Source organism: Sitophilus oryzae, unplaced genomic scaffold, assembly GCF_002938485.1.
Source record: "Sitophilus oryzae breed Bouriz unplaced genomic scaffold, Soryzae_2.0 scaffold_815_pilon_pilon, whole genome shotgun sequence".
Lineage (NCBI taxonomy): Eukaryota > Metazoa > Arthropoda > Insecta > Coleoptera > Curculionidae > Sitophilus > Sitophilus oryzae.
Window position 1 is genome coordinate 620,029 of NW_022147434.1, and position 25,623 is coordinate 645,651.

A 25,623-nucleotide genomic window follows, 5' to 3' on the forward strand; every position below is an offset into this window, starting at 1 on the left:
ATATACTCGAAAATGTATGGTCAAGAAAAGTTGAACCAATAATCTTGCACGCTTTTCTTTATTTGAAAAATTCATATTTACAATTTTTGTTTATTTTAATTTACAAAGTTTGGATGTAGCAGCTTCACATTTATGAGAGCAACGACGATTAAACTGGTAAAATGATAAGAATTGGCGATAACTCGATATTTTTCGAAGAAAACATATATCGCTGAAAAGCTTAAAAAATGGCGCTTTTTATAAAGGCATGACCAACTATGATTTCCATTTAAAAAAAAACATGTTTGTGTCATATGTCAAAAATGACAGGCTTTAGAAAAAACATAGGACACAATCTCATTAAGGATCTGAAAACTTTTTGTCTAAAATAGCTTATAATGGAATTAGGAACAATTTTTAAAATAGCCGAAATTTGTTTTTTTAGAAATATCTAATAAGCCATGAACTTTTTCAAAAATCTGAAAGGCGCATATTTATGACTCCACAAAACTGCAATTCTTTCCCCATTTAACCGACTCTATCTCGAGTAGTTTCCGAGATACCCATAGAGAACATCGTAGAAAACTCACCCTTTATATTATTTATAATTAATTTATTTTTGTAAATATTTTGATTAAAAGAAAATATGTAAGAGTGGGCAACATTGGGCCGGTCAAGCTTAATCACGTGACTAAAAGTTTATTTGATATGAACTATAGTTGATATAATCACGTTACAGGGTGATATAAAAAGAGGTGGTGAGGTTTTAAAATAGTTCGATGTTCGATCAGTAAAACCAAAATATAATTAGCTAGAGAAACGCTATGTTTCATTGAGAACAAAGTAACAAAACTAAACACAGACTAATATAATGACTATATTTCACTGTTATTGAGAAGGTTTAAACCTGTTCTTAATTTGATACATAGTATTCGAGATTTCTAAATGATACACATAAAAATAGCCCTAAACTTTCACTCGTCCGGAAATATACCACCTACTGAATAATCCGAATCATTTATACTTGCGTCCTGAAGATTTTTCGGATTCAGCATACCGCAATCGAGCAAATACTTCGGAGGTTTAATGTCGGGTCTTTCTATTAAATATTCGCAATATGCCCTCGTCGACCTAGAAATAAAAATACGAAATATGATTACAGTTGAGGGTTGGAACCTTTGGCGTTACACAGCAAAATAAAAACACTAAATCACCACAATACACCAAAACACTTTTACTTTTACACTGGACGCGCGTTTCGCTAACCATGTTAGTTCATAGATTACTTAGTTTCCCACTTTCCAACGAAATATATGAAATAGAAAGAGATTACATTAGGAATGTAGCTGAGTGTAATGGATATTCTCCTTCACTAGTTGATAAATTAATTAGAAAACGTAGGTATAGGTTAATGATTTCTGAAAATTCGACTTTTTAAGTGGAGAAAGATACGTCTAAATATTTTTCGATACCGTTTGATAGAGAGTTATCCCGTGGTCTAAAAGCAATTTTTAAGAATGTCAATTATAAACTTGTGTATAGTGCTAATAATAAATTACAAAACAATTATTAGGTAATCTAAAGGATAAAACACCACCACTGGAAAGGCCGGGTATTTATGAAATTTCTTGTAAAGATTGTAATCAGAAATATGTTGGGTAAACTAGAAGATCAATATTAACTAGATTTAAAGAACATTTAGCTCAGATAAGATATGGTAGACTGGATAAATCTTGCGTTGCCGAACATATTGTTGATAAAGAACATTGTATAGATCTTAATAAATTAAAATTAATTAAACAAGTCTCAAATTACAAGCAATTAGACGCATATGAAAGCATCAGAATTAGTAAATGTAAAGATAGTATGAACAGAGACAACGGTCCAATTCCTTCAAGTTCTTTGTTCCTACTACTCTAGTGGCGGAAATCTAACTGTTACGCTCAGTGGGCTCTGACTCGGTTGGCTAGATTTTGCCACGCCCACTCGGTGCCCACTGAGCGAGTATATAAACGCTCAACTTGTAGATTGTACTTTAGTTTATAATCATCTGCTGATGATGCTAACATGGTTAGCGAAACGCGCGTCCAGTGTAAAAATAAAAGTGTTTTGGTGTATTGTGGTGATTTAGTGTTTTTATTTTGACGAAATATGATACATTTTTTTATAATTTTAACGGTTAAAGTTCTGGCCATTATACAGGGTGACTAAATTACAAAATTACTTATAGTAAACCACTGCTGACAAATTTGTCTACGTTGGATTAACGCAGCAGTGTTTACAAAAAATAACTATTTTATTTTGTAAGTTTTCTTACAGTAGCACAATACCCGTAAGAATTGTTTGAAGAGATGAATCCGCCACAGAGATATAGACATTTCTACTAAAATTTATGTAGTGATGGAGGTATAGTCTGTCCAGCGACAATATCCTTCACAGTGATAGATGTGTCTGTCATTTTATTTTCAAAGTATTTTATTTTACAAAGAAATAAGTTGGTATAATTGGAACGCATAGCAGAAAATTAATATATTTAAAATTTGAGTGACAAGTGATTACTTCAAAATATTGTGAAAAAAACTGTATAAAATTGAAAAAATCCAATCATCAAAAACAATTACAGTATGTGTTAATACATAACAAGCAAGGGTTCATTAAAAAAAACACCACATACCAAAAAAAGATATAAAAAAGATTTCCTGCTTTCAAACCGTGTTTCAAGCTCAAGCAACTTCCTGCATAGTATATTAGACCTAAAATAGCCGAATAGAAGAAAAAATTAATAATATAATAGTTTTGATATGTTGAGATTAGACGCAACAAAAGGAGACTTTTCAAAATCAAAAGAGTTTTTAACTCTAAAGTGTGAGCTTCACCAATAAACCATATGTGAAAATGTCAAAAGTTGACATAGGTATGATATGTCGTTCTATTCAGAGTGTCATTTTCTATCGAATAAAGTAAAAAAATACCGAGGATGCCATTTAAAAATCAAAAGTGGTAGTCATTTCCGGTGAAACCGGAAGTGACCGAAAACAATTGCATACGTCAATCAATCCTAATTTTTATCATATACTAACATACCAAATCTCATTGTTTTATCTGAAAAAATAAAAAAAGTTATAGGGGTGAGCCACTTTTGAGACGCACCCGGTATAAACTAATCCATAGTTAACTTAAAAAATATGAAAAACTTTTATTAGTTAAATAAATGGATTGGTATAGATGTCATCGGCTTTTTCCTGTCATCGTCTGTCGAAATCTTACCCGAGAAAAAAAACAGAGTATAGTTTTCTCCCTTCCCGTATTTTTTCTTGTTTTTGTGAACGTGAAATGTTGAAGCCCTAGTAAAACATATGCACCCCAAATCTCATTTAAATCGGAATATCGGTTCTTAAAATATCGTAAAAAATGTTTTTTTTTTTAAGTTTGATGCCCTTTAACGGACAAACGAAGCGCCTTTGAGGTAAATTGTCTCCAATGAACTTAATTTGGTTCCAAAAATAAGTAGTAGTTCTATATCCACTGAATATTGGGACACCCTGGACAATTTTATAATAATGTTTATACTTACTTTAAGTGCGTAATGCCTTGCCATACAGTTGCCATACTAGACAAATTCTCCGGCACTCTATCACAACTCATCCATTTCTTAAAGTAATTTTCAGCCTGCGGACGAGTCTGTAGTTCCGATGGCAGTCGTCTACCAAAGGCGGCGTAAACTGTTTTCTTTTTGCTAGCCCTTAAGTCGTTTGTAATTTCTTGATGGAGAACAGCTCGTTTGGCTTTCTGAAAATATCGAAAACAGGGTTTTGATTGCAGAATAATTTATTGTTCAACTGAATGAATTCCTAAATATTTTTGTAAATGCCCATCGTGCTAATGATTTTTTAAAGGTACTTTTAGACGGTCAGTACAGGTTACCGTGCAGTTTCAGTTCAGTTGTCAGTTATCGTATGTCGAAACACAAAAACATGACTGAAAAATGATAAAAAACTGAGGCTGAAATGGAGCCCTGACTCGGTGAATATTCAAAGTTTTTGTATCAGTTAAAATGATGTATAAAAAAACATGTCAGTTTAGGTATCAGTTTTCGCAGTAGCATAATAAGACATACCGGGTGCATCTCAAAAGTGGCTCACCCCTATAACTTTTTTATTTTTTTCAGATAAAAAAACGAGACTTGGTATGATAGTATATGACATAAATTAGGAACGATTGACGTATTCCATTGTTTTTGGTCACTTCCTGTTTCACCGGAAATGACTACAACTTTTGATTTTTAAATGGCATCCCCGGTATTTTTTTTACTTAGTTCGATAGAAAATGACACTCTGCATAGAATGACATATCAATATATGTCAACTTTTGACATTTTCTCATACGGTTTATTTGAAATTCTAACATGCGGATCATAACGATAATTTGACTCGAAATACCAACTGTGTGGTACCAAATTATTCGTAAAAATATGCTAATGAGCTACCCTCGTTTTATTTGAAAAAATGAGATATTATGATTAAAAATACGATTTGGGCATCTTCTGACCGGCTAGAACAAGACACGAAAAACATTAGACGATCTAAACTATTTTTCCAAGGCTCCTTGATTAAACATTAATGTTTTTAACACACCCATGGCACTCTATATTGAAAATCTCGAAAAAAGGAGCTGATATACAGGGTGGTCCGAACTGTATTCCGGAAACTTATTTACTTTTATCTGCAGTATATTCTGCAGATAAAAATCAGTAAAAAAGTTTCTATAAATGTATGTCCTAAAATGCTTAGTTTTGGAGATACAGGGTGTAGAAATTTCATTTTTATTTCGATTTTTTCCAGATAATTTATGAAGTAACGTTAATATTTGGAGGAAAATTAGTGTCTGGTAGTTTTTTGCATGAGAAATTTGATTTTGATGTCAATATGACTCCTACTTGTAGAGGGCGCCACCTACATATTTTTTAACTTGTTTGAAGAGTAATAACCTTACGGCCGTACCTTGTATAAAATTATTGAGTAAAAAATATACATTTACGACGTTTTTTTACGTAAAAAAGGCCTCTTGGTAAAAATATCTACTAGTAATGGCTCTCGAGATATTTGGAATCGGAATTATCAATACCTGTCATCATGGACCTAAATTAAACATGTTGACTAAATAGTTAACTAAACTGAAATACAAAAGAACCAGTGAATGAGCTAGGGACGATACAGCGCCCCGACGGTAATTTCACAGAGTCCAGGAAAGAAACGCTAGAGATTTTGGCCCAAAAACACTTCCCAGGCTGCTTGATACTAGGTGATGAAGAGCTCCCCCCCCTCCGTTACTCATGCGTCGTAAAAATCGGCCCAAAAAAGAGGATTGGGAGATAGCGAAGAAAGTAATCACCTATAAGGAGACTAAAGGGACGATCGAAAGTGTCGACCCCATTTAAATCTCCAGGAGAGGACGGGGCGTTTCTGGCCTTATTGCAGAATGCTGAGAACATTATCGTCCCTCGCTTATTAAGAATTTTTAGGGCAAGTCTGGCATAGTCACACCTGCCAGCTGACTGGACGAGAGCAAAGGTGATATACATACCGAAAGTGGGGAAACAAAACCTACAACCTGGCTCATATCGAAAAATAAGCCTTACATCATTTCTGCTGAAAACTCTGGAGAAGATATTGAATGGACATATTAGGGGGAGGATTCTTACAATTTAATTAATATGCTTATCAACAGGGAAAATCAACAGAAGTGACCCTCAACAATTTGGTAGGGGAAATGAAGGGTACCTTTGATCGCAAAGAAATTGCGGTAGGGATATTCTTAGATATTGAGGGAGCATTCAACAATGTTACCCCTCAATCACTCCTAGGCGCTGTGAAAGCACGAGGAGTCGAAGCAACCATAACTGAATGGATTGAGCAAATGCTCAAAAATCGACTAGCAACGACCTCGCTCAGTGGTGAGTCCGTTAGGTTTGTTCCGGGCAGAGGAGTTCTCTCTCCTCTTCTGTGGACCCTGTTAGCGGACGACCTGATTATGGGAACCGGTGTTTCGACGTAGCTGGGCCGTTACCCTCAAAGTTGTTGTAGGTGGTCTCATATAAGTTTTTCGACTTCTCGGGCACTAACGTGGATAGCGCAGTTTCAGCAGCTTGTTGAATATCCAAAAACTCGTCATTATCACTGATTTTTTCACAAAACTTTGTAGGAAATACGGGGACGTTTGAACCTGATAGAACTTTGTCATTAACTGTCATTAAACAATGCATAAACAATGCCTTAGAAACCGATTACCAGAACATTTTAAAAAATGTTTAAAAATAAATAATAATAATAGCCTGAAAATCTCAAATTGTCCGCTTTCACAACAAATCTTGTATGAAATTAAAGAGTGTTTTAAGCACTCGAAGCATTGTCCAACTCGGCTTTCGCCTTTCGACAATTTTGCGTCCCGTGCTTAAAACCAAAGCTTAAAACATATTCATTTCGCAACTTGTTACATAAATAGCTATTTTGTAATTATTTATAATTTTTTATATTATATAATATTTGTAAGAGTTCAAGATCAATCATCGATCAAGAAATCATCGATGCATACGAGGTTGAAGCACAAGCATATGCGGACGACCTGGTAATCCTAGTAAAAGGACACAAAGAGGAGGACATCTCCTCAAAAATACAGGAAGTCCTAGATGCAATTCACGGCTGGTGCATACTGGAACAATTAAGTGTAAACCCACAGAAAACCGTGATCATACCATTCACCAGAAGAAGGAAAACAGACAAACTGAAACCGCCCATTCTTCTTGGTGAGACAATTCCGTTTGCGGAGGAGGTCAAGTATCTAGGATTAAACCTGGACAAAAAACTTAGCTGGACCTCTCATCTGGAAAAAACATCAAAAAAGGTTTGCTATGCTCTATGGGCATGCCGCTGAATTTGTGGTAGAAACTGGGGATTAAACCCCAAAAATATGTACTGGCTATACGTGACGGCCATCAGACCTATTATCACGTATGGTGCAGTTGCCTGGTGGCAGAAAGCCAACCAAACAACGGTAAAGAATAAATTGTCGAAACTACAACGACAAGCATGCTTAGCGGTGACTGGTGCCTTCCATTCCACGCCGTCAAAAGCTATGGAAACCCTACTCGACCTACCTCCTCTTCAAATTCTTTTGGAAAGAGAGGCGAGATGGGCTACATATAGGTTTCTAAATATAGCACGAGGAAGCCAAGGAACAATCATGTTCATACAAAACCGGCTAGTAGAAGAACTACAGTCGGATGAGATTCTGGGAATGGTCTCGGATCTCACACCACTAGTCCAACTCTTGACGCGCACCTACAACGTCCTGTTTCCGAATAGGGACGAGTGGGATAAGCCGGGAAACGGTTTACTACATGCGGAAATGTGTTGGTACAGTACGTCTGTCCGTTTTGTAGCTACGGCGTATCCGTGAGTGGGGAAACGATATTCTCTCGATATTTTTCGTAAAAAATTAGAGGACGCGTTCCATCAATAAAAATTCGACAAATTTGCAAGTAGCCAATAAAATAAGTGGGCGGAGCGATTTGCGGTGACGTACTCGTCAAGTCGACGTATAAAATATATTGCTGTTTATTTAAATGTTTTTTGTCCGCATTCCTTTCATAGACACAGATCCAGCAGACGTACTGTACACGGACGGATCCAAAAACGATAAAGGATCTGGCGCAGGAATTTACTGCAGCAATCCAAAGACAGATCTACCACAGTCTTGGAAAACACACCACGATTTTCCAAGCTGAGCTATATGCTATTGAAACCTGTGTGCAACTGCTGGTAGAACAGCAATACACCGAGAAAACAATATGCGTATTTTCGGATAGTCAAGCCGCGCTGAAAGTACTTGAGGCAACGAAAAGCACGTCTATAACGATTCTTCATTGTAAGAAACTACTCAATATACTGGGAGATAGGAACAAAGTGTCGCTAATATGGATACCGGGACATGTCGCGTCGGCCTAGAGGGAAATGAACGTGCTGATTCCCTCGCCAAAATTGGTGCAGGCTCGCCATTCGTGGGCCCACAACCGACACTTAGCGTTCCTAAAAATCTCGCAAGAGACAGGCTCTGTGAATGGGTTAGGAACATGCCAAGAAAATCCTAGCAGGCCATCCAAACATAGAACAGGAGAACTCCTAAAGGCCGGTAGGATTGGAGCGCGTACGCTCACTGCAGTGTACACGGGCCACTGCCGGCTGAGATCTCACCTACAGAGGATGGGACTGGTGGAAGACGCCGAATGCCGACTCTGTATGGAAGATGACGAAACAATGAAGCACGTTATGTGTACCTGCCCCGCTGGGGGCAGGACCAGGTTTGAGATGTTTGGCAAACCCATGCTAGACCTATCAGACCTAGGAGACATATCGCCCTCAGACATAACGGCCTATATTAAGAGGCTGGGTTTTGAGGGTGAACTTTGACGCTCTTGTATATTAGAGCTTGTAGAAACTGAGCCACAATAGGCCCTCGCGACCGCAGTGGAGGGTCCCATGGGACCCACTCTTAGTCAATAGAAAAAAAAATTGCAATAGAAAATTTGAAATGTTTTTGTGCCAAAAGTTCAACTATGAGTTCAACAGAAACAGTTTTATCATCATTTTTGTGCAGAAAAATTTATGATTAATTAAAAAGAATAAAAATTTCCCGAATTTATTATTTCAGTCAAATTTCAATCTACTCTCAACGTGTGAATTTTTTGTCAATTATGACATGTATTGACTATTTCAATTCTAAATATCTTGAGAACGGTTGCTCGTAGCGATTTTTACCAAGAGACATCTTTGCGTAAAAAGTCACAAAAAATTTATATTTTTTCACTCAGTAGTTTTATACAGGTACGGACGAAAAATTATTACTCTTCAAAACAGTTAAAACACATTAACGCGCCCCCTACAAATATTCAATAGACATATTGACATCAAAATCAAATTTCTCATGTCAAAAAACTCCCAGAAACCAATTTCCATACAATTATTGACGTTACTTCAGAAATGATTTGGATAAAACCGAAATAAAAATGAAATTTCTACACCCTGTATCTCCGAAACTAATCATTTTAGGACATATATTTATATGAACTTTTTTACTTATTTTTATCTGGAGAATATGCTGCCGAAGTTTCCGGAATACAGTTTGGACCACCCTGTATACTGTATGAAGTTTAAGACCTTGGTAAGAACTCCCAGTTGCCAAAAATCTTACAGTTGCACTGCGTTTTTTATAATTGTGGTCACTAATAGAGCAATTCTATAAACATCCTCATTCGTTCATAAATAGTTTGACCAATCAGAAGGTTCAAAGTGAAGTACATTTATAAAATTTACATGAGACAGTGATATTGTCTTTAGAACCAGTATTTGCTTCATTTACGAGTACTTCTTTTTCTTCTTCTCACTCAATGCACTTTTGCACTGTGCACGACAATAGTGAAAACTCAACTGATTGTCTAAATAGGTCGTTATTTTTGAACTGAACTGAAACTGAACGCAAACCTGAACTGACCGTCTAAAAGTACCTAATAATAGCGAATTCGTAAAAGCAAAATTTTAATTCTGCTAGTTTTTAGTCATATAGGGTGTCTCAGAAATAATGTATTATTTTAACTGTAGTATAGTTCGACCCTTGTTCCAAAAAATGTTGAAAAACTTTTGAGTGCCACTGTTCATTCTCGGGAAATTCGTTTACGGTGCCTAGAAACGATCTCGTAGAGAATGCAATGTTGCCACCTCCTACATTACCCACATTTTACATGTTTCTAAATTCACAATAGTTTTAAGTTTCTAAACAAAGATATGCGAATTTTTTTTTTCATATTAGTGTAGAGAAACATGCAATGTTTTAAATACTTTTTACAGTTGGATAAACTGAGAAAATAAATCTTAACAATTATAACAGCTTGTTTCTTCCCCACATTAGGAAATATTTTCAATCGTTTCAATCAACAAACAAGTTATTCATTGCTTGTAATTCAATTATCAGTTGAACGGTCGGTGGTTGTATAAAATAAAATTGATTTATCTATGTTTATACAACCAGACAACCACCAATCAGCTGATCTGTTCGATCGAACGCCTTAAATTTTGTTGTACTTGTGTAAATTATTATGATGTGAAAAAATTTAAATAATATTTTACAAATGCTAGTTTTGTGATGTTGAGATTAATAGATAAAGTAATCGCAAAATAATTTCCAATGCACGTGACCAACTTTGAGTGAAAGGCGATAGCGACAGCGCTGCCAGATTGTGATGGATTTATAAGATGAATCTTAAGATAAAATTGGGAAAGAATATATTTACAATATATTTATTATATCATTTTTAAATTTTTACATCTTATTTTTAGCCGACCATACCAATAGGTATGGTAGGCTATTAGGATCGGCAAAAAAAAAAATTAATTTCACTCAAAATGAGTTATTTGGGTCATAAATGACCTAAATACAAAATATTTTCATGGTGTCTGCCTGTCTGTCTGCCGTCTGTAACACGATAACTCAAAAACCGCTGAACCGATTTTAACCAAATTTGGCACAAAAATACTGTGGCACCTGAAAATCTGGCCATTAGTTTTTGGTGGGGGTGGGGGATTGGTAAGAGGGTATTGGAGGGGGTTAAAAATTTAAAAAAAATCGTAACTCCAAAATTACAGTAGCTAGCGAAACGCGGTTTTCAAGTTATGATTAGGAATAATGTTTTTTAACAAAATTTGTAATAACATCAAAATCAGTCAAAGTCGCAGTTTACGAGATATTAACATATTTTAGTATGGGCGGCTATACGTGCCTCCCGGCGCCAATTTTTAATTTAATAATTAATATTTTAGTGATTAATTTATCTACTAATAATATTCACAGTAGAAATATTTAAATTTAAGGCAGCAGCTACAAATCAACATAAGTAGAAATAACTTTGAAAGTGTTATAATGTGTTTACTAATCAAACTTACCTCTCTGACTGCAGTAAAGGACCTTTATTATCATTATTTATTATATTAATTAAATTGTTTATCAGAAAAGCTACAAACTCTTCGACTGTTTAAATGCTTCGGCATATTTTCAACGCACAATTTCAAAAAATGTAATACAAAAACTCGAAAATTTAGTTTTTAAAAGATGTTCTGTTTGTGTTTAAAAGTACCTACAATTAAAAAAAAGACTACACGAAAATCGGCAAAAAACGAGAATTAATCCCAAAGATTCAACAACAACACGACATTATACAAAATAATGACTGACATTATAGTTGTCTAATAATAAAAGACAACGTTACTTATCGTGGTACAATGTGACCAACATGGCGATAATAAAAATCGCTTTAAACTAATTTTTGCAGCTTTAATCTAAATAAAATATCTGTTACAATCATTTTCTTTATAAAGTAAAATGAAGAGTTGCTCGGTATCTTAAATAATACAACAAATTTAAACATTTTTGCCAAAATTTCAGTTAGTCGGGTTAATAGGCTTTAGTGTCAATTTCGATATGATTGCTAACGTGCATTGGAAGTGTTGTTACGCATAGTGTCAAGTGCGGTGTTAATAATAGTAAATTGGAAAAAAAATAAAGCGTTGCAACTATATCAATTTGCTTTCGGGATTCACCTTTTTACTGTTCGGAAAGTTTTCTTTTCTTTTAAGATTTGCATTTATTTTGTGGAATGTGGGAAGTAGGGTTACTGGCGATCACCCCATTAAAAAATAACACACTTTTGCAAAACCTCTTGGGTGGTGTGGAATTTTACATGTAGTTTTTAAGTCTTTCTAGTCGATGTGGCACCAGTGGCCGAAAAAAAATAACACACTTTTGCAAAACCTCTTGGGTGGTGTGGACTTTTACATGTTGTTTTTAAGTCTTTCTAGTCGATGTGGCACCAGTGGCCGGTGAGATCCGGGTAATTTACGATTTTTGCCGGCGGTTCTCAAAATGTTGCAATTTTTTAAAAATTTTCAACGTTAAATAACTTGGTTATTGCCAATTTATTTTAAAAATGGTAAAGAGAAAATATGTTTCTTTGGCCAGATCTACCACCTAACTACCTTAAAATACTGGTACTTATTTCTGGGACACCTTGTATAAGCGATTGGTCGATACTTACATGTGGCAATTTTCTTGCTTCAGCAACTTTTTGCGGCACCGATGCTAGTTCCCTCAAATGGACTTTTAAAGAAGTAGCAATGTCAGCATAAAATCCAATTTCAAACATGTCGATTATAGATTGCACCGTGAGAGATAGTTCCTCATCACCACCTAAATCTTTTAACCATTCTATAAAATCTGTAGCTATCTGTAAATTTAACAAAACATTTTATTGTAAAGGTATTCCGTAACATTATTTTGAGTATTTTCATGATACGTATAGATATTCTATTTCAATTTAAATTACTAATATGTTTAGTAAAAGTAACTTCTGCATTCCGTGTTCTGAGACTGGGCCAAATGACCCCTCTTTATCACTACCACAAATCATTCGTGGTGAACAAAATAGATCGAGGAATGTGGACAGATACAACATTCCTTCAGGACGGACTAATCTGGTAAACAGACGGGTCAACGACCGCTGAATAAAAAAACGCTTTGATAAATACTTAACCGTATTCCAGGCAGAAATCTTCACCTGGAAACAGAAGAGTTTATTCAAGTAAGCTCATCAATATTTGCTCAGACAGTCAGGCGGCACTTGGGGGCTTATGAGCCCAGAGGTATCGTCAACACTCGTCTGGGAATGTCTAGGTGAACTGGGAGCTCTGACACGAAGGAACAGAATTAAATTATTCTGGGTGTTAGGCCACAGTGGCATACAAGACAACGGAAAAGCCGATAAGCTAGCTAGGCAAGGATCATCGGCATCCTATCTTGGCCAGTACTGGGAATATCCAAATGTATGGCCCGTAATGCACTAAAACTCTGGATCATGGAAAAGCAGAATGTCCACTGGAGAAACAGACAGGGGTACAGGCACAGCAAGGCCTTTATCTATGGACCTAGCTCGAAAACCACAAAAAAACTGCTAATGCTTATCAGGAATAAAGTGCAGATTACAACAGACCTCTTGACAGGGCACATGGCTGTCAAGTGTTACCTTAACAAGCTCAACCTGTCAAGGAACTCTTTGCTGCAGATTCTGCGATAAATATCCTGAAACAGCGGAGCACATAATATGTTACTGCAAGGCTCTGGATCGCAAGCAACACTTTTTATTTGGAAAAGCTAGGCCAGAACCGGAGGAACTATGCTCCCATCCTATCAAGGACCTGCATAAGTTAGTGCAGGATACAGAGATAGGAGAATGGGTGCATATATAGAAAGGAGACAAACACATCAATAAGCCTCACAGATCGCAGTGTTTCCGGCAGAGGACGGCCCCTTGTTAATGGAAAAAACCTCTTCTGCGTGATGTGAATTACCTTTTCGGTTATAGCTTCTGCTTTCTGGTTTAAGTTCATCTCGTCCAACTCTAGAGGGGGCAGTGTTCTCCAAATTGCTGCTCTGCTTGGCTTCCTTTTGAAAAAGTCCATAAACATTTTCGATTTGGTCGTTTCAGGTGGAGCGATTGGCTCACTTAATCAGAGAATCAGAAGATTAATCCTTTTGTACCGTGTGTTGCATTGTCGACCTGAACATAGAACATTTTAAAAAATGACAAATAAGCTTTCCTCATTTTATTGAAGTAAAACTTCTTTACGTGCACTGGGAGTAAAACTTCGATGCCGTGACACGACACGCGAGTTGACAGACAAGAGGAAATCGGTAAGGGTAGCCTACGGCTTAGAAAAAATCGTCCGATTTAAATGAAATTCGGTATTTCGATTTGGTTTGGTTTTGAGGCCAACTTGACCGTGTACGACACGTGTCACTGTGTCAGTTAGTTTTGGCGTAAGAAATGTCAAAAGTTGATTGATGAGTGGGTCACACATAGCCTGTGAGCGACGGTGCACACGGTCCCATCCTGCATAGTTGGATACGACGGCGACGTTTCGTTTACATCTTCATTAATGTGGGACTAAGGATTTTATATTGAAGAAAAATTTCGGTCGATTTCGGCATAATTGGAGATGGGCTACAGGATGTGACGTTATCGACATTTCGAACCGATGCCTCTAAATGGACGAAATCATCAGTGTATACGCGAATTCGTTTTTGAATTATGACAGATACAGAAATACTAAATTAGGCGAAAATTTGAATTTAATCCGGTTCTAGTCAGTCGAACATAAAAAAAACAAGTTATGTCACTATAATATGACAAATTTATTATGATTTTCTTCTACAGAGATCTATCAAAAATATCCTTTCGGATTCTGGCCTCTTTGGAAAATGTAGACAAAATAAATCCCTTTATATCATTTAGATTATTTCCTCCATAATAACACTAGTTGTATACAGAGGTCATTATTGAACACATAGGTGTATACTATTTTTCTTTCTTTAGTTGTTTAATTCATATTTATAAATTATTTTTGGCAACAAAAACGTCAATTTGACATTAAAAAATTGAATTTGAAGGTAGCATGTTTGTTATTCCGATCAGGATCGGATTATTTTTTCAATTAATTTAGCATTTTTTTTTAATTTTTATAACACCATAAAGAATTTGTAGAAACAAATGAAAATGGACAATTTGCCTCATTTTAAGGAGTTATTTAAAAAGTTTCTTTACATTTACGTTACACTTTTCATCACTTTTAAAATTTATATAGGATTTCCTATGCTTAGGTCGACGATACAACAGACTGTACAGGGTGTCATAGTTACGTAGTACAGGATATCAAACATTTTGAGTCGTATTTCGAAATGAAAAACTAGTTACGCCACTGGATTCTACGCGAAAAACTCTACGAGACTGAGTTTTTAACTTTTCGATAAGTTATAGGACAACCGAAATATAAAGGGGGTCGAAAAATGCAACCAAATATTTCCAAATTCGCTCGTATTTCAGGAACTATAAGAGGACTATGACGAATCTGTGTGTAGGTTCTTTAGTTTTATAAAAAAGTAGCATAGTGATGTGAAAACCACATCTTTCTATCTCTACTCATATACGAGAAACCCTGTAAAACATACGAAAATGGGACACCCTGTACAATATACATAAATTGAAATATTTGACAGATAAATTTTTCATCGTAAGTAAGGTAAAAGAGAGTATTCTAAAATAATTAGCTCACAAATATATTGTACTAATTGTCTTACAAAATATTTTCTAATGTCCCACGAAGTTTAAAGAGTGCTTCTTCCAATATCATACTTTTAATATCGTTCGAATCAGCCGTGGATCTATAAAAATAAAAATAAATATATTACAATTATTTAAAAACCACAGATCTGCTTATATTTATTGTTAGTATCGGACTGTTACATGAGCGTTAAGTATGGCTTGTGGTTGTATTTTTTAGATTCAAGAATGGAATTGGTAACAAGTTATATCCTTTACCATATAGATGGAAGAAAGACCAAAAAGGCAATCTGATATCTATTCAATCAACAGAAGATATGGCGCCTCCTGGCGTACCAAAATTAATTTTTTGCAATTGCAAAGAGAGTCAGTGCTCTAAAAATTGCTCTTGTAGAAAACGGGGTTTTAAAGGTTCTTCAAAGTGTGGTCAGTGCTACGGAATCAGTTGCACACACTTTTGTATTTTAGTTAAGGACGAAAATGAGACTCAGGATGACATTATAGCAGATTTTATTTAATAAATTTAATTTAATAATAATTTTTTAACAATGATGTTATTTAATAAATAATATTTAAACGTTATTTTTAATTGTTTTGATGCTTAAATTTATACTTGTGTGGTTTATTTATATTAACACTATACTGTTAACGTAAAAATTATAGCTGATTGGTTTAAAAAAAAAATGGAAAATTTATAAAACGTATAGTAAAAAATTGCTCTATCTCTGTTACTATTTATTTTAGAAAAAAAATTATTGAAGGTAAAATATTCTAAATTTAATTTTCTACAAAAATCATATCTTTAGTTTTTTTCGAAAAATGTTATGCAAACGGAGATCCGAAAAAAAATCCAAGATTGCGGCGGTTTTTTTCAAACTTCCCCCACTGGGACCGAATGGGACTTTTGAGGGGTTAAATAGGAGATCATTGTATATTCCCGTTGAGATCGGATGGTTACTAATTTTTTCCACCTCAACCTCCAGATTGACTGGACTATTATGTTAGCATCATCAGTAGATGATTAAAACTATTAAATTATTAAGGTTTTGCATTGACAGACCAATGTCACAGATCATACAGATTATAAACTTATCGTTAAAAGCATTGTTTTTCGTGGTTCCAATTTTTGGAGTCGCGTACTAGTTAGGTTACTAGTTTGCGCACAAGCACGCCCACTTATAGCCTCTAAAATTGTGCACAGCGCCTGACCAGCCCAGTTATTACGCTGTTTAAAGGGAAGCACACACTTTTGTATTTTAGTTAATTTTATTTTTTTTAATTTTTAGTTTTATTTTAGCCCATTTCTTTACGAACCTCATGGAAAAGGGAACCATTCCGAGCGTAATGAAAAAGTCCAGAGTTATCGCCATCCTCAAACCAGGTAAGCCAAATGATGACCCGAAAAGTTATCGCCCAATAGCACTGCTAAGCGCAGTCTATAACCTTCTTGAGAGACTCCTCCATAATAGAATCGGGAGCAAAATAATGGAAAGGGTCCCCATTGAACAAGCCGGTTTTAGACCAGAGAGAAGCTGCACAGATCAGATCATGTCACTCACAACCCATATTGAAGCAGGCTTCCAGGATAATCTGAAAACATCGGCAGTATTCGTGGACCTCTCTGCAGCGTACGACACTGTGTGGAGACATGGACTACTCTATAAGCTTTACCAAACAATTCCATGCAAACAAACCCTGCAACTCATTGATAACATGCTTACTGGCAGGGTTTTTCGGGTTATTTTGGGCAGCAAAATTAGCTCTTCAAGGACGCTTAATGACGGTCTCCCGCAAGGATCTGTCCTGGCCCCGCTGTTCTTCAACCTTTACATCTCCGATATGCCCGAAACCAGATCTCGGAAGTTCGGCTACGCGGATGACTGGGTACTAACCACGCAACATCGCTCCTTTGGGGAGACGGAGGCAACCCTCTCCTCAGACTTGGCGAGCCTGGGAACATATTTCCGTAAATGGAGACTGAGACCGAGCCCCAATAAAACGGAGACGGCGTGCTTCCATCTCTCTAACAGAGCAGCGAATAGACAGCTCCAGGTTTACTTCGAGGATACATTACTGCGCCACAATACACACCCGAAATATCTTGGTGTCACCCTAGATAGGACACTGACCTATAAGAGGCACCTGGAGAACACGGCTGCGAAGCTACGAACCCGGAACAACATCCTTCATAAACTATGCGGTACCTCTCATGGGCTCTACCGCTGATACACTAAGAACTTCAGCACTTGGGCTAGCTTACTCAACTGCAGAATACGGCGCACCGATCTGGCTCAACAGTGCACATACCCAAAAGGTAGACACACAACTAAATGAGACCATGAGGATAATCAGCGGAACGCTAAAATCGACTCCTACCGATTGGCTACCAATATTGAGCCATATACCTCCTCCAGATTTCCGGCGCAAGGCAGCGCTTCTCCGAGAATATAAACGTATACAAGGCAACCCTCAACTTCCCATACACCAGGATACGGATAAAGCATGGAGAAACAGATTACGATCCAGAAGACCACCTATAAGAACTGCAAGAGAACTGCACACGTCACAGTTTGACCCCATAGACTATATATACAATTTAAATGTTTGTTTGTGAATTGGAATAGTTTTTATACACTTTTATGCATTTTATGTCATGTGCAGCCATACGATAAATATATAAGGGGAATTTATTTTTGCGCACAAGAAAATTTATTCGTTTGCTCATTGTCATAAAAACAATTTTCGTACCACGAATTAGGGACAAGATTTTTATCTGTATACTTATAGGATACCTAATCTGTTCCAATGTCAACATACCTTAACTTCTCAATCTATGATTTTGTCAGTTTGTTGTGATGTTTACGCTACTACCAAACTACTACGTTATAGTACCTACAGTTAGTATGTCCGAAATTTATTTTTGTAATTTAAAACTTGTTGCATAGAGGCAAAAACCTAACGTTTAGAAAAAAACAATTTGACATTTACAAAATCATAGGTTGATAGCTTAAGGTATGTTAGTATTCGTTTGGTTTTGTATTGTTATCTGTTCAGTATTAATTTGAAAATAGATGGAATTTTTCTTAAATTACTTAAAATTGGCTTAAACAAAATTGTTCAAGTTGGCACGTGTATTCACTATACAAGGTGCAATATCTTAAAGAAAGTGATTTTCCAAAGATAGATTTTGTTAGTAAGTGCGTACGTTTCGTGAGTGCTTAAGAAAATGGGAAGACATTGGTTTTCTGTATTGTGGCGAGATAAGGCAGGACTTGCATGTTAAGAATATAATAAAAAATAACTTAATATGCTATTTAAATATCAGAGGTAAGATTTTTATATTTATTGTGTGGGATAACAGCGCCTTTGCAATACCCTTTGGCTGGCGATGGGTAATAAATAACATTTAAGTGAAATTTTTAAATTTTCAGTTAAAAAATAAATCTTAAATCTTAAAATCTCGATAGTAGATTAAAATTAGAAGAAGAAATTACAGAAAAAATCCGGCGGCTCTCAAAATTTTTTCAAAAAGAAACATTTTTTTTAATTTTCAAACTTAAATACCTCGGTTATTTTGGACTTATTTGAAAAACGGCAAAGAGCAAATATGTTTCTTTTATCGAGATCTACCAGCCTTGAAAATATTTGCACTTATTTAGGACTCACACTGTATACAGGGTGGTCCGAATTGTATTCCGGAAACTTCGGTATAGTCTGTAAAACGAATAACTTTGAATTTAACAGTTCTCGCGGGCTTTTCTAGTGTTAATTTTATTAGGTTAGCAACTTGCGGCCATTCTGATGCAATGCCGTCTCTAATAGAACAGCCTCACTGCGAGATTTATGACGTCACGCTAGTTAGATACTACGGATTAATAAATATTATGTTGTAGAATACATGGAAAACATAATTATTCCTCGTATTTTTGGTTTGTATTTTAAAAATGATATAGTTTACATGAAATATACATAATGCAAAGGTAATAAAATAAATAACTTTGGCAAATAAACTATGAACTATATAAATGCAGCAAATGTTTTACAATATGGCTGAAATCGTACTCCATAGTCAATGTAGATAGTTTTAGTGTTAAGAATAATCATTTTAAAATATATGTGGTAATCTTTCAACAAGTTTATATTAGTTTATTAATTGTAGTAAACATTATGTGGTGTGAATATTTTATATGTAATTTTTTGGATTATATTTGACACTATTTTTTTCATATGACACAACACTGATAAATGCTATAATGTTAGCCGAAACGTATTTTTAACCAAATAAAAATAATGAAAAACCAAGTGAAAACTTATCTATATTAATTATCTTATCAGCGTTTTTCCCGAACCTAAATCCCAAGAAAATCAAAAATTTTAGAATAATTTTACGTATAAAATGACAGCGATCTTTATTTCATAGTCATCGCTGACGCATTTTTTTCTATGGTAGTGTATTATTTGCAAATATAATTTTTTGAACATTAATAACAATACATCACTATTAGTAGATATTAAAGTTTTTTGATAAATTAGATCGATTTTCAAACCCCAATTTGCATTTGTTAGGTTCGTAGTTTATTTGCCAAAGTATTTATTACTATAAATTGGTATATATATTGTATTTATTAACTGTATATTATGTATATTTCATGTAAGCTAAATCATTTTTAAAATACAAACCAAAAATACGAGGAATAATTATGTTTTCCATGTATTCTACAACATATTTATTAATCCGTAGTATCTAACTAGTGTGATGTCATAAATCTCGCTCTAAAATGCTTAGTTTCGGAGATACAGAGTGTAAAAGTTGCATTTTTATTTCGACTTTTTTCTAATAATTTCTGAAGTAACGTCAATATTTGGATAAAAATTGGTGTCTGGGAGTTTTTTGACATGAGAAATTTAATTTTGATGTCAATATGATTCCCTTTTGTAGGGGGCGCCACCTACATGTGTTTTAACTGTTTTGAAGAGTAATAACTTTCCGTCCGTACCTGTATAAAACTACTGAGTGAAAAATATACATCTCGGTAACATTTTACGTAAAAAATGTCTTTTGATAAAAATCGCTACGAGCAACCATTCTCAAGATATTTAGAATAGAAATAAAATAAACACGTTGAGTAGATAGTTACTTGACTGAAAAAATAAATCTGAGAAATTTTAATTTTTTAATTTAATCATAAGTTTTTCTGCAAAAAAACGGTGATGAAACAGTTTCTATTGAACTTTTGACACAAAAACATTTCAAATTTATGATTTCAGTTTAATAACTATTGAGTCAACATGTTTACTTTATGTCAATGATGACATGTATTGGTAATTTCGGTTCCAAATATCTCGAGAACCGTTACTCGGAACAATTTTTACCAAGAGACCTTTTCTACATAAAAAACGTCGTAAATGTACATTCTTTTACTCACAAGGAGTCATATTGACATCAAAATCAAATTTCTCATGTCAAAAAACTTCCAGACACCTATTTTCATCCAAATATTGGCGTTACTTCAGAAATTATTTGGAAAAAATCGAAATAAAAACTTCTACACCCTGTATCTCCGAAACTAAGCATTTTAGGACATACATTTATACGAACTTTTTTACTTATTTTTATCTGCAGAATATGATGCCGAAGTTTCCAGACTACAGTTCGGACCACCCTGTGTATCAAAATGGGTGATCAAGAACGGAACATAAAAGTTGTTGGAGAGATTGAAAAACAGAGAATACTATAAATATAATATTCTGTGGGTAATGAAGGAAACACTTAACAGAGAAAGCATGTATGGACGGATCCAGTACTCCCACTGTGTCTTGCATTATCTGCCGCATTGATAATAATCAATGTTGTCTCCATCATCTGATTTTGAACAGTCGGAATTTTTGACACTGTAAAAATTATTAAATTGAACTGCTACGCCAACTTATTGAAACTGGTTCAGAATAAGTTGCATCCATATGGAAGATGGAAAGTGATTGTAGAGTAAACTAGTTTGTAGCTTTTGTCTTAAAAGTGTGGCACCGTGGTCGGTCGGCCTGAGTTTTTCCTAAAAACGTTAAAAAATGACGATGTTATTATTTACTTTGAAGTGTCACGTTTCCTGGTGGAACTATCAAGTTCTGCCTTTTTTTTTTCTTGTTCGACATTTTCAAAGAGTTCCATATCTTCGCCGAATTTCAAGCCGTCCATACTAAGTTCCGATATAACTCGAATTAATAACCAGTCTGGAAAGATTTGCTTCAGGAATAGCTTCTGTTTCTCGGGTGTCTAGATTAGGAAAATAATAAACCATAATTAGTTGAACGTTTCTATAAACTGCTGGAAACTATAAAATTAATAAATAGAGGAAGTGAGGGTAATTCGCGGAATACTGTTGATAATATCGAATACTCACTTATTGAAACGATTTCACCTTTTCGATAAGTTATACAGGGTGCGTCTCAAAAGTGGCTTAGCCATATAACTTTTATATTTTTTCAGTTAAAAAAAAGAGATTTGGGTTGTTAGTATATGACATAAATTAGGACTGATTGACGTATTTAATTGTTTTCGGCCACTTCCTGTTTCACCGGAAATGACTACAGGTAATTAAAAATATTATGTTTTTGTCTCCTGACTTTTTTGTCTATCTTGCTTACTTCTTGCGAAAACAATTAAATTTCTCTATTCACTCCACCCTGGACAATAAATCAAATAATAATAATGGTTAGTTACAAAAATTACAATAATTGTTCGAATTGATAATCACTAACATCAACGCATTGGTTTCTGGTATTGTTGCCGTCAACGATATATCATATCGTTTACATTATAAAAAAATCCATAAATACACGGGAAAGATACTCGGCCCGATTATTTAATTTCTTGTTCAGGGTGGAGCGAATAAATGAATTTAATTTTTTTCGCAAGAAGTAAGCAAGATAGACAAAAAAGTCAGGAGACAAAAAAATAATATTTTTAATTACTAAATCCAAAAAGAATATTAAACTTCTAAAAAAGCAGCGGCGTGCCTATTTTTTCCTTTAAAATAATTTAACAGTGATGCCCCACCGCCGTCCCTGGCCATTAAACTTAAATCTAATTACATCAAATTAAGTCCCATAGTAAGTATTATATTTATATTTTTTCAGTTAAAAAAAAGAAATTTGGGTTGTTAGTATATGACATAAATTAGGACTGATTGACGTATTTAATTGTTTTCGGCCACTTCCTGTTTCACCGTAAATGACTACAACTTTTGATTTTTAAATGGCACCCTCAGCATTTTTTTACTTAACTCGATAGAAAATAATACTCTGAATAGAAGACATGTCATATGTCAACTTTTGACATTTTCCCATATAGTTTATTTGAAATTATAACACTTGCGAAAAAAACGAAAATTTGACTAGAAATACCAAGTGTGTGTGGTATCAAATTATTCATAAAAAAATGCTTTTTCCAAATATTCTAATGAGCCACCCTCGGTCCATATGCAAAAATTGAGATATGATTAAAAATACGATTTGGGCATTTTTTAACCGGCCAGGACAAGACACTAAAAACATTAGACGATCAAATCTATTTTTCCAAAGCTCCTTCGTTAAGAATTAGTGTTTTTAACATAGCCATAGCACTCTAGATTAAAATTTAAAATACAATTTTTTATTAAACGAGAATGTCAAAAGTTGACATATGATACGTCATTCTACTCAGAATGTCATTTTCTATCGAATAAAGTAAAAATATACCGGGGGTGCCATTTAAAAATCAAAAGTTGTAGTCATTTCCGGTGAAACAGGAAGTGACCAAAAACAATTGAATGCGTCAATCAATCCCAATTTATGTCATATACTAACATACGAAATCTCGTTTTTTTATCTGAAAAAATAAAAAAATTATAGGGGTGAGCCACTTTTGAGACGCACCTGGTATATTATATTATATATTTATATATAAATAACCGAGAACTAAAAGGGCTAGGACAAAGCTGCGTGTAACATCTTTCGTTTCATAAGAAAGTAGCACAGTATGTGAAAACCGCATCATTGTGGCTCTACTCATAAACGAGAATCCCTTTTCAAAACACATCAAAATGCACATCTTTGAGTGGCGCTATTCTGGGTATTCTAATGGTGGATGAATTTAAATTTTTGAAATTTTGGTGAATTACTATCATCCTGTATAAATCTTGAAATTACATACAGTATAGTCAAAAACTAGAAATTCACGATATAAATGGTGGTCCGAATTGTGTTCGGGAAACTTCGGAAGCACATTCTGCAGATAAAAATAAATAAAGAAGATTGTATTGTATTTCTACGATGTTCTCTATGCGTATCCCGAAAACTACTGAAGATAGAGAGTGGTTTAAATTGGGAAAGAAATGCAGTTTTATGGGGTATAAATATGCACCTTTCAGATTTTTGAAAAAAGTTCATGCATGGCTTATCTACTAGATATATCGAAAAAAAGCAAATTTTGGCTATTTTAAAAATTATCCCTACTTCCCAGATTTTTTCAAATAAAAAACGAGATTTGGTATTTTAGTATATGAAATAAATTAGGATTGATTGACGTATTCAATTGTGTTTAGTCACTTCCTGTTTCACCGGAAATGATTACAACTTTTGATTTTTAAATGGCACCCTCGCTATATTTCTATAGTTTATTCGATAGAAAATGACACTATGAATAGAATGACCTATCTGCCCCAAAAAACACCCAGACAAGAACTTCCATAAAAATGTCGACGTTAGTTCAAAAATTATTTAGAAATACCCGAAATAAAAATTAAACTTCTACACCCTGTATCTCCGAATCGAAGCATTTTTTAACTTTTACGACTGGATAAAGCAGAACTGAATGTGTGGTATTACTAGCTAGGTCTGGCTTGTAGATAGATTAAAATTATTTTCCGGTTTTTTAATAATATACTTTTACTTTAAGTTTAGTTATTTTAAAAAAAGTTTTAAAACTAAAATACTTCCACGCATGCCTTAAAGTAGAAACTGGAATATACGTTGCCATATTGGAAGTTATTGATTTCGTTTTCGTTATTTTCTAGAGCAGTATTAAGTCAGTTAGCGTTAGAAATAATGAAAAACTACACGAAATAAACGCTCATTTAGAATTCAAAAGTTCGAAACGTATGTAACGTAAGATAAAATGTTATTGCTATTATATTTGACAACACTGTGAGTATAATATTGTTTTTTTGATTGTTAGTATTTAATAGAGTATAATTATTTGAAACTATTCCAGATTTAAGTGTTTTATACCGGGTGCGTCTCAAAAGTGGCTCACCCCTACAACTTTTTTATTTTTTTCAGATAAAAAAACGATATTTGGTATATTAGTATATGACATAAATTACGATTGATTGACGTATTCAATTGTTTTTGGTTACTTCCTGTTTCGCCGGAAATTACTACAACTTATGATTTTTAAATGGCACCCTCGGTATATTTTTACTTTATTCGATAGAGAATGTCACTCTGAATAGAATGACGTATCATAAGTCAACTTTTGATATTTTTGTTTTAAAACAAATTGCATTTTAAATTTCAATTTAGAATGCCATCGCTCTGTTAAAAATAAAAACGCTAATTTTTATCAAGGAGCCTTGGAAAAATGGTTTTGACCGTCTAATGTTTTTCATGTCTTGTCCTGACCGGTTAAAAGATGCCCAAATCGTATGTTTAATCATATCTGTTTTTTTTTTCAAATGGAACAAGGGTTAGGTTAGGTAATTTGGTACCACACACTTGCTATTTCGAGTCCAATTGTCGTTATGAACCGCATGTTTCAATGTCAAATAAACCATAGGCGAAAATGTCAAAAGTTGACATACTCAGTCTCAGATTTTAATCGGGAAAATTTAATATACGATAGAACTTGCAAAAATAAAACAAAAAGTTCATATCAACTTGTAAGATTTAAAGCTTCCTTTTCGAGATACAGGGTGTTAAAGTTGCTTAAAAGAGAAAAAAGTATTAAGATATTTGAAACACTATTTAATGGATTCTGATATAACTTGGCCCGTTTATAATACTTACTATGGGACTTAATTTGTGTGTGTGTGATGTAATTAGATTTAAGTTTAATGGCCAGGGGCATCACTGTTAAATTATTTTAAAGGAAAAAATAGGCACGCCACTGCTTTTTTAGAAGTTTAATATTATTTTTGGATTTAGTAATTAAAAATATTATGTTTTTGTCTCCTGACTTTTTTGTCTATCTTGCTTACTTCTTGCGAAAACAATTAAATTTCTCTATTCACTCCACCCTGGACAATAAATTAAATAATAATAATGGTTAGTTACAAAAATTACAATAATTGTTCGAATTGATAACCACTAAGATCAATGCATTGGTTTCTGGTATTGTTGCCGTCAACGATATTTCATATTGTTTACATTATAAAAAAATCCATAAATACACG

General features: G+C 34.4%; 1 protein-coding gene across 2 annotated transcripts in view; it reads right to left on the minus strand.

Moving 5' to 3' along the window:
* Positions 1–840: 840 nt before the first annotated feature.
* LOC115889468 overlaps positions 841–25,623 on the minus strand; it is a 46,892-nt gene continuing 22,109 nt past the window's right edge. For both annotated transcript variants that reach the window (XM_030909454.1, XM_030909455.1), the window contains 6 exons: positions 21,283–21,467; positions 15,214–15,297; positions 13,428–13,581; positions 12,119–12,307; positions 3,554–3,768; positions 841–1,110 (listed from right to left, as the gene is read on the minus strand). In XM_030909454.1, the coding sequence (XP_030765314.1) occupies positions 954–1,110; positions 3,554–3,768; positions 12,119–12,307; positions 13,428–13,581; positions 15,214–15,297; positions 21,283–21,467 (984 nt within the window). In that variant the 3' untranslated portion in view covers positions 841–953. The remainder of the gene's footprint in view (positions 1,111–3,553; positions 3,769–12,118; positions 12,308–13,427; positions 13,582–15,213; positions 15,298–21,282; positions 21,468–25,623) is intronic.